This window comes from Apium graveolens, unplaced genomic scaffold (genome assembly GCF_009905375.1).
Source record: "Apium graveolens cultivar Ventura unplaced genomic scaffold, ASM990537v1 ctg7020, whole genome shotgun sequence".
Taxonomy (NCBI): domain Eukaryota; kingdom Viridiplantae; phylum Streptophyta; class Magnoliopsida; order Apiales; family Apiaceae; genus Apium; species Apium graveolens.
Window position 1 is genome coordinate 99446 of NW_027419975.1, and position 11353 is coordinate 110798.

At 37.2% G+C, this 11353-nt stretch overlaps 1 protein-coding gene across 1 annotated transcript; it reads right to left on the reverse strand.

Annotated features, from left to right (window-relative positions):
* Positions 1 to 640: 640 nt before the first annotated feature.
* On the reverse strand, positions 641 to 2471 carry LOC141703716 (F-box protein CPR1-like). The gene is made up of 2 exons (XM_074507150.1): positions 2047 to 2471; positions 641 to 706 (listed from the first exon to the last, which is right to left on the reverse strand). Exons 1-2 carry the CDS (start codon positions 2438 to 2440, stop codon positions 654 to 656), a joined length of 447 nt encoding a protein of 148 aa, XP_074363251.1. The 5' UTR covers positions 2441 to 2471; the 3' UTR covers positions 641 to 653.
* Between the last annotated feature and the right edge of the window lie 8882 nt (positions 2472 to 11353).

An 11353-nucleotide genomic window follows, 5' to 3' on the forward strand; every position in this document is an offset into this window, starting at 1 on the left:
CGGTCGATTTTATATAAATTCTACCGTAAAACTTAAAATCCACCCTCTGAAAAGCCACCAACATGCTTCGGTCGATTTTATACTAAATTCCACAGAATATGGTCGATTATAGCTAAATTCCAGCGATATTTGGTGGTGGATTTTAGTAATTTTCAGAGATGAAATGTGGATCTATTAATGCTGGAAATTTGGTCTAAGAAATCTACAATTTACTAATTCTATATAGAAATTAATTCTTCTTAATTAGATATATTAATTTGTAATGAAATATAGCATGAAATATAAATCATCAAATTTTAGACAATTGCGATGCTATAAAATTTGTCATAATAATGCTAAGACATTCAAATTTAATTTTATTACAGCATGAATATATTCTCACCGATGATCAGAGGGGTATTAAATTACTAAGGTTTCTGCAAAACAGAAATATACTTAGCCTCCGCATGATCTATACTATTCCAGAGGCATGCACATGATCTAGACTAAGGCATAAACCAAAACATTCTGGACTGCAAAGATACAGATATTTGATACAAAACAATACATGATTAAAATCATCAAACTCTCATAGTCATCTCATTATCCATAGTACAAACAGGCTTTAGCACAAGAGTTGACAATTGTAAGAAAACCTTCAGGAGCAAGCCCACTCAAACTGCATCTTCAAGGATCTCCATAGCCATGCTACTTAGCAGCCGTAGACCTTTGGCAAAAACATGAAAATTTAAATTAATACTAGTCAATTGACAAAATCAAGGGTTACATATATAATTTTGCATTACAAATTTTTTTGTAATAAGATTGAGTTAGTGAATTTTCAATAATTTTAACTTATGATTTAAAATGAATGTTTTAATAATTTTACTTATGAGTCAGATTTTTTTAATTAAATGAACCCAAATAGATAATTTTGAAATATAATTATTTTCATTCATGAATTTTAAATTAGAATAACATTTAAAACATATATTTAAAAAATAAAGTTAATAAAAAGTGAAAAATCAAAATAAGTTAAGAAAAAGTACATCGCTAGTAAAATTCAATTTATGAGCTTATAAATTATAAATTCAAAAATTCAACTTATAATTTGGGTCGACAAACACTGGTCAATAAACTGTTACCGCTTATAAGTCATGAGTTGACTTATAAGTGGTGCCCAAACAGGCCTAATAAGATTTTAAAAAGTCATATGATCACTTAGTATTCTTGAACTATATCTCATAAAGATAAAGATTTTGCTTGGGGCTTGAAAACAATATTTAATATGCTTAAAAACATGATTAGAAGGAAGGAAGGAAAAAGTTTATGGGAATGAAATGAAGGAAGATAAAGCTTGTGAATTGATGCACATATAATCAAAATAGATGTATATAATATACTTTTAGCTTGGAGAGGTAATTAAATGTGAAAGTTTACTCCTACAGGGAAAGAAGTAATCTAATTATTTTAATGTCTATCTTTAAGCCCTAATAGAAATTTAAACTTAAGAAAGAAAGGAAATGAATATCAAGGAAAATATCATTGTCCAACAAGAGATGCAAGGAAAAACCTAAGCCACGTGTAACAGAAGCCGGAAACAGTACACATATCTATGATAAAGGACTACTATACAGCTCAGCCTTAAATATACTTTTTATGCAATGATTTTGTAAAATACCCCCAGTTAAAAAGAAACGCAAACAGATTATAAATATGTCAAGAAGATTATTAGGAAGGTTTTGGAGGTTTTGGCAAGAGGGAAAACAATTTCTCAAGAACGGGCATGGCTCTTATATATTTGTTTAGGAAGTTTTGGCATTAGCTGAAACACTTGCTCAAGAACAGGCATGACTCTGATATTATATTTCAGACATTGTATTTCTTGTTTTTCTTTCACAGAGAGCCAAAGCCTTACTTCTGATATGGGAATTACTTCCCATCTTAAAATTTAATTATTGTCTTTTAAACTGTTTTCCTTGTATTTTACCATATATATGTAATAACAAAATTCAAACAACATAAATTTGCATTTAAACTTCACATAGAAAGATTAAGCAGCATTACCTTCATCACTTTCGTCGTCTTCAGCCACCTTTTTCTCTCGAATAAGTTGATTCTCTTCTGCACTTGTACCACCATCAAGATGAACAAGACTCTCAATATAAGCAACTGACTCATAGTATTGAGGCAGACCCCTAATTCTGAATTCCTCTCGTACTTCTTCCTTGACAAGATCGTACCACAAAAACTTTTCTTGGCTTGCCAAAAGTAAATGATTGCCACTCTTCGAAAATGCCAATGGCTGGTAAACTGTAGATGGTCTATTAAACGAAACTAACTTGGTCCAAGTATCCTCTTCTCCATCCCTTTGCAGTAACCATATGTCTCCCATTTCCGCCAACTCGTCATCACATTCTGGATGATAAACATAACACTGAACACAAAGAAAACCTTCCATGGACCCAATATAAATGTCAACATTGCAACTTGTATCATCATAGGCAGGTAGTGCTGGTACCACTCTATATTCTTCGGTTGCAAGCTCAAAGGCAGCAATATATTTTCCGTGATTTGACTCAACAGTTTCTTCAGAACACATCCAAAACAAAGCACCATTAGCAAAATAGCAGGTAATCGTCCACAATTTACTGAATAAGGAAAATTCCCAATTCTTCTCCATGAATTTGATTTTAAACTATAAACATGAACTTCCTTATCATTCTGCGCACCATTAGATCGAGTACTACGATACCACTGAACCGTCATTACAACTTATAATCGTCATTAACACGATCGTACCCAAACCCCAGATTATTATATGTATGATTATAAAAAGAACCTTGAGGAATACTAACACGAGGAAGAATCACATCAATATATGTGCGAATTGCTGGATTCCAAAATGTGATTTCCTTAATACATTGATCATAAAATAAAATAACACCTTTACACATACCAATTAATTGAGTAGAAGAATTATAACGTCCCCCTGGACATTTTGGTTCAAAACAACGGAGTGTATCAATTTCAACACAATGTAAACCCACACTTTTGCAATTTAGATCGGGATCCATACTTCTGCAAAGTATATTTCGATTCAAACGATTTCTCACCGAATGACGAAGATGCACGTTGGCGAAATATGGACTGTCTATCAAGTCACGAAATTGCTTTGAAACGCAGCGCAACCTCATTAAAATGAACACCGGTAGGTGGATGAAAATGAGGGCAAGCAGTTCATCTGACATTTTTTTAGAGTTTAATTTATATGAAGATGAAGATGGGGATGATTAAGAGTGAAAACAGTAGAGAAGGAAATGAGTGTTTTTGAGGTAATAAGGGCAAAAAGAAATTATGTTTACCGCTTTTGCAAAAAGTGTTTTTTATTGTTGGGTAATAGCTCACAGTATCACCCAAAAAGCCCAAAATATCACAAAATATGGTCATTTCTATTAGTGAAAAATCAATTTTTAAAAACATTTTTAAAAAAAACACAATTATACATTACACTTTATGTAAATTAAAATATTAGTTTTAAAGAAATAAAAAAAATCATAAAAACGCATGTTAATGAGGCATATATATATTGTGAATGCCTGTAGTATAACAAATGACTTGAAAATGAGAGAAAACATTACTTTTACGAAGAAAGTGATAAGCAAAGTGATTTTATTAAGTTTTTCGATAATAGTAAGGATCATTTTTTAATTTAATTTCTATTTTTTTTTGTTTCTTTTTGTTCATTGATTTGTGAAATTAAAAATACTTTTGCAAATCACACTTATTTTGTATCTTAAAATCATTCAAATATCAATGGATAATTGATTACAAGAGCCAATATTTATATTGGAATTACATATTTAGATAATTTCATAGAAAAATTATATTTATAAAATATTTATATAAAGATTAATAAAGTAATTATCTATTTATGTAAGAAATTACATAATATAAGAAGTTTTTTTATCCTCCTATACAAAAAAGACATCCCTGCAGAGAGATATGTATATACTATATTTGAAGTACTAAAAGATGTTTATAATAATTCATTCTTTAAAATTTACTAGTTTAGAATCCGTGCTATGCACAGTGTAGCACGGTGTCTTTATGGTTTAATAGCTTTAATTTTATTTTAACTCAATTATATATTATATATTACTCTGCATATATTATTATTTTTTGGGTTAAACATCAATTAGATGACTCATTACCGTCAAATGACTCAAGTAGGTCATTGGTTACAAATTTGACTCATAGAATCATCAATATTAACCTTAAACTTTAACCGGGCCATTAGTGGGTGTGTTTGTGAAGAAAGTATACACCTTCTACCGTCCTGGTTTCATAATATATATAGATATGTGTTTGCAATGTAAAACAGAGAAAACAAAGTATTCAAGTTGATCTTATTCTTGCAAAAGAGTACAAAACAGTTAAATAATATTATGAAAGAGAACACACTTATCTAAGCTAAAAATAAGGAATTAAGTACTGAATGAATCCTAAATAAACCCATATTACTCCACATAGCCGAAACTTATTCAAAACACTCCTACAAAATCTCATGAACATTATAAACCATAACAAACCGGTAAACCACATTCAGAGGACTCAGACAAGACTTAAAACATAATAGAAGTTTTGGGCAGTAACTCCCTAGAAAACCACCCCATAATGATTATGGGATTTATTGAGCTTTTAAATATGCATATATAAATGTATATATACATTTTTTGGTAACCGCTCCTAGGCCCAATTGCACCTTGCCACGTGGCAGGGGTGGTTGTCCTCCCCCAGCCCCTATAAAAAGCTGCTCTCTTCCCCCTTTTATTCTCTGTTCGCATATAAAAAAAAAAACAACAGTCGCCATTTTCTTCTCCCGTTGCTGAGCATTTTCGAAGTCATTTTCGAGATTTTGAAGCCTTGGATCTTGTTCTTTCGCTGTTTCTGTTTTTCTGCCGTGCTACAAATTGTAAGTCTTTATTTTCTTTTCCTCTTTTTCTTTTCGATTTCTCATCAGGATTATCACATGATCATCATTAGGATTAGTAGGCATATCCTATATTGATAGGATGATATATCGAAAGATGAGTATGATGGAGGATGATATATCGAAAGATGAGTATGATGGAGGTGCTAAACGGAATCTAGAGGCACACATTGAAGAGTTCTTATTCCCTAATTCAACAAATTAGTTAAACAAGATAAAGAAAGATTGTTCCCTGATGTAAGTTGAGATTGTTGGGATTTTCTTCTAAACTTGTTTTTATTTATTTGATTTATTAAAATGTGTGCTTGTTATCCTGTTACTCTGTAAACCGCGAGTCTTGTAGTTGGACGTGATCTTTGGAGGCATGGAGAGTTTTTAGGAGTCAATAAGTATACAGCGGGGTGAGTTTGAGTTGTATTAAAAAATTAGTTTCTGCAGTTCCTATTTTCTAGCATGGCAATTTATCTTGTATATCTCATTGAATAAAAGACGAGTTGAACGTGCATCTTATTTTCATAGTTTCAAATTAAACACTTAGTAATATATGTAAGATTGTTTTGTATTTATTCAACATTCTGTTATAAGGGCTCGGGTGTCCCCAGTGAATGCCCAAGATGTTGACAGTGGAAACGGGAAAAAATAAGGATGGTGCAGTGAGCTTAAATTATCCCATGTCGTCAAGAGGAAATTACACAACATGGGCAATGAAAATGAAAGTCTACTTGCAGGCCCATGGTGTTTGGGTGTTGTAGAATCGAAGGAGAAAAATGGGTGGTCGATAACAGGTCATACAAGATTGCTCTTGCTGCTATATATCATGGCATCCCCGAAGATATTCTTCTGTCATTGGCAGAGAAAGAGACTGCAAAAGAAGCTTGGGAAGCTGTAAGGGTCACGTGTCAAGATGTTGATCGCGTGAAGAAGGCGAGGATACAAACTCTAAGGAGTGGGTTCGAAGCAATGATCATGAAGGATACAGATTCCCTTGACGACTTCTATCTGGAAATGAGTGGACTCGTGGTTAACATATGTGCACTTGGTGAAGAAATCGCAGAATCATATATGGTCAAGAAGCTGCTAAGAGCGGTGCCCTCAAACTTCCTTCAAATTTCTCTACCATGGAACAATTCGGAGACTTGGAGAAGATGAAAGTGGAAGAAACTATCGGCTCTTTGAAAACTAACAAGGAGAGACTTCGAGGTAAACCTGAGAACAACGACGGATAGCTATTGCTTATTGAAGAGGAGTGGGCTAAAAGAGAAAAGGAAGATGGGAAACTTCTATTGACATGTGATAGGGTATAAGAGACCCGGCCAGGATGTAACCTGGATCTAAAGACACCAGACTCGATCGATAGTCCGAGACCCCCCTCTCCCAGAACAATCAAATGGAGAGGCCAGGCCCGGCCCCATCGCATTACCCGGATCCGGATCCGACGGAGAGCCCGGACCTAATGCCTACCCGGATCCGGACTAAGACGGCCATGAGGGGGTCCCAGCAAACGCATGCACATCCTACAACCCGCCAAGGAGGGGTACGTGGGCACGTGACTATGACAGCTATCAACAACCAACACTCCAGAAAAGCACGGCGCGTGTCAGAGGCCGTTAGGACACTCTGGAGGTGGTCCTCCCCTGGACACGTGTAAGCAATCCGCCCAAGCCAGGCGTCCTCCGCTCCCAAGATCCAACGGTCCAGATTTAGAGGTAACTACCCCTAAACCCTACCTTGGGGCTATATATACCCCCAAGACCGAAGGGTTTAGGGGTTGGAAAATATTTTTACTCTCACACTCACACACTCTCATACACTCAAAAACACACAGCAGCCATCACATATAAACACACATACACAGCAGCCTCTAAATTACATAAACATATACCTTCATTTCTCCAAAGCTGTTCTTATTCTCACACCGGAGGCACCGTGGGAGCCAAACCCCCCTTCCGGTGTTGTTTTGCAGGCGCCCAACCAGCAGCTACACCTCACCCCCACACAGATTGTCCAGGAACGCCGTCGGACGGAGCTGCCCGCTCACCGGAGTTATTATTTGGCGCTAGAAGGAGGGGCGCTCCATTCTTGGGTCTCGGTGCCCCTGGATTCATCTTCATCAGCAAACTCTTGAGAGAGTCCACTTTCAAAACTGTAAGAACATAAACAACCAAAACCTTTCTTCAATATGAATGTTTATTTTAGCCACGTTTGTGTGAACTCGTTACTTTAGGCCACGTTTGTGTGAGCCCGCTCTTGTTAAGTTTTGGTTGTTTAGAGTTTGATAATCTTGATAGTCTTGAAGCCTGGGGTTTGATAGTCTTGGTAATTTTAAAACCCAGAATTGTTTTAGCTTGCATATTTTCTTTTGTGTTCAAGAGGCTGTTGCTTGTTTAGTATTGTTGTTAGCAAAACCCAGAAAATTTGCTTGCTGTTATTCTGGAAATTTTTTGTAATCTTCAAAAAAACAACCTCAGATCCACATTTATAGCCTCAAATCTTGGTCAGTTGTTTGTACATTTGTGGTGATGGCAAGAGCAGGAAAAAGTACAGCTGGTAGGACCTCCGCCAGTACCCATATTCAGGATCAAGACCCCTCTCAAGTTCAAGAACTTGGAGGAGACAGGGAGACCTTCCAGGAGCAACCACTGACACAGCATACCCCGATCAGGGATGCTAGAAATGTCATAGAGCTAAATCAATACAAGTACACAAATGTTCCAGTTGTAGAGGAGCATATGGCTAACTTAACAAGCCATGAACTTGCTGAAGCAATCAGGCTCTACAGAGATGAACAAGCTCGGGCTCAGATGGAATTTGAACAAGATGATGAGCAAGAAGAGTCCGGAGACTCTCAGCAATCCAGGAGATCTGTCTTCGACCGAATTGGGGCTAAGGCAAAAAAGAATCAAAAAGAGCCTAGTAAGAAGGAGACAGAAGCAACCAGAAAGAAAAAGTTAGAAGAAATCAGAGAAAAGAATGAAAATAAGAAGAGAAAAAGAAAGGAGGCTGCGGCTTTTATAGGGGAAGGGGAGAGAAACCACCCCTGCCACGTGGCAGCCAGGGGTTGGTTATCCCAGCAGTTACAAAAAAAAAGAGACAAATATGTATATTATATATACACATAATGCACATTTATATCAAGTCATCATTATGGCCCAATTATCAAGCAAAGTAACTGCCCAAAATTCAAATTCGAAGGGGGGAAAATGAGCAAAACCGTTTAAATTCCCAAACCTTTCGAATTCCACAGCCCAGGAACCGGATCAATAACAATAGTCTGGATCATTGTCAACAGTTTCATGTTTGAAATAATTCTACCCTAATCCGGATTGGGATCCACTACACCAGTTCCGGATTGGGGGGCAACCAGGAGCAGAAATTTTTCTAGAAGCAGCAACTATTCTACCTTAATCCGCATTGGCATCTACTATACCAGTTCCGGATTGGGGGCAACCAGGAGCAGAAATTTTTCTAGAAGCAGCAACTATTCTACCTAATCCGGATTGGCATCTACTATACCAGTTCCGGATTGGGGGGAAACCAGGAGCAGAAATTTTTCTAGAAGCAGTAACTATTCTACCTTAATCCGGATTGCCATCTACTACACCAGATCCGGATTGGGGGGCAACCAGGAGTAGAAATTTTTCTAGAAGCAGCAACTATTCTACCTTAATCCGGATTGCCATCTACTACACCAGATCCGGATTGGGGGGCAACCAGGAGCAGAAATTTTTCTAAGGCATCAACCATCCTACCTTAATCCGGATTGGCATCTACTACACCAGATCCGGATTGGGGGGCAACCAGGAGCAGAAATTTTTCTAAGGCATCAACCATCCTACCTTAATCCGGATTGGCATCTACTATACCAGATCCGGATTGGGGGGCAACCAGGAGCAGAAATTTTTCTCCCAAGCCAACCATGTAATCCTACTCTACTCCCTCATCCAGAAAATCCGCATAAGGGAGGGGGGCGAATGATAGGGTATAAGAGACCCGTTCAGGATAACCTGGATCTAAAGGACACCAGCCTCGATCGATGGTCCGAGACCCCCCTCTCCCAGAACAATCAAATGGAGAGGCCAGGCCCGGCCCCATCGCATTACCCGGATCCGGATCCGACGGGGAGCCCGGACCTAATGCCTACCCGGATCCGGATCCGGACTCAGACGGCCATGAGCGGGGCCCAGCAAAAGCATGCACATCCTAAAACCCGCCAAGGAGGGGTACGTGGGCACGTGACTATAACAGCTATCAACAACCAACAATCCAAAAGCACGACGCGTGTCAGAGGCCGTTAGGACTCTGTAGGTGGTCCTCCCCTGGACACGTGTAAGCAATCCGCCCAAGCCAGGCGTCCTCCGCTCCCAAGATCCAACGGCCCAGATTTAGAGGTAACTACCCCTAAACCCTACCTTGGGGCTATATATACCCCCAAGACCGAAGGGTTTAGGGGTTGGAAAATATTTTTACTCTCACACTCACACACTCTCATACACTCAAAAACACACAGCAGCATCACATATAAACACACATACACAGCACCTCAAAATTACATAAACATATATACCTTCATCTTCTCCAAAGTCTATTCTTATTCTCACACCGGAGGCGCCGTGGGAGCCAAACCCCCCCTTGGTTGTACAGGCGCCCAACCAGCAGCACCTCACCCCCGCACAAATTGTCCAGGAACGCCATCGGACGGAGCCCCCCGCTCACCGGAGTTATCAACATGTTATGAGTGGGTAAAGCGGAGAAACGGAGGAATAAATGCATAGTCAGGATCAAGAATTCGAGGAAAAGACAACACTCGCGGGGTACGTGATAAAACATACACTATGATTGTTGTTACCTGCAAATTTGCTTGAGAAATCAGGTGTCTCCATTAAATTATACTAAGTGGTAAGAAAAATGAATGTGAATCTGTATCTTAAAAAACTGAAATGACAAGGTCAAGTTACAACCCACTTGTATTACAGTGAAATCTAAGGAGAAGTTCACATCGGAATCTTCAGAAATTGAAGATGTAAATTAGTGAGTTTTTGTCAACCAACCTAGATCAGTGGTCTTATTTAGCTGAACGCAAAAGTAAATAATTTATATATATGAATTATGAGTGCAGAGTATAGGAGCTAGCTGCAGTATGATGTAAGTAGCAGCAGTGAGTGGAAGCAAGGAGTAAATCACATATGTTACTTAGTACTCTAATATTTGAAAAGAAACAAAGAAGCTGAACTTAATTAACTAATTCTAAAGGATAAGGAAATTGTGGAATGTATTAACTAATTAATAACACTAGAATAGAATGTCTAAAGGAGATGCCTATTAAAATTAATCATTGTGTGGATCCGACACACAAAAATCTAGCCCTCAAAGTTGGGTAGTACGAACCTTCCTCACAAAGAAGTTATGAAAACAACAATAATGAGTTGAGCCCACTAGAACCTTCCGGACTCTTACATTCTTATGATTTGTAAACAACTCTTGAAACTCATGTTATACAAGAACCACCTATTCTATGTATACTTGCAAGAAAACACCTTCTTCAAATGTGGATTTGTTGGTAGGTAATGATGGCACGGTATATATGTTTTCGTAGAAGTTCACCTCTCATTTCTGATGTTGTGTCCTATGATGCTTCTACAAGCTACGCCTTTATCTTCCAAGAGGAAATTTGTTCTTTCATGAGAAATGTTTGGTTCAAATTTGCATTCTCCAAAAGAATTTGAATACTCTCCTTGCAATTTTGATAAGGCTTATGTTAATATCTTTTTTCCAAGAGTAACGTGGAAAAAATTTGAGCGAGGGTTAATTAAGCCATTGCTTATGTTTGTGACAAGTAATGTATGATGTTTATGTAAGTAGTAAAATTTATGTAAGTGTTGGATGTTATGGTATCATCACATTTGATTCACACACTCTAGTGCTTAATTCTCTCTTATTAACTATCATGTTCTGACTTTTGATGCTAAAATCTATAATTTCGGTGAGTTTATGCTAATGATAATATTACCAACATTAAAGAATATGTTGTTATTATTCAATGTCTTTTCATTTATTTCTTTGTCGAAAATTGTGATGACTTTATGGTTTGGATAATCAGAGGTTCTGTCAATAAAATATTGGTATTTAAAATACTTTATTGCGGCTTTTGTGATACTTTCTCGACTAGCTCCAGATGTACGTATCATTTTATTTTTTTTGGATGTTTTATAAGCTAATACCTTATCGTTGTGAGGAAATTTTATTAAGACACTTCGATAATTTAAACCAAAGCTTGTTTTGAGAACTCATCATTACAGCTTGAAGAACGCTTACAAACATCTTGATAAGTCCAGAAATGTTGCAAAGTTTTTTTTTAAGTCTATCCGGAAATTGTGCATGGTT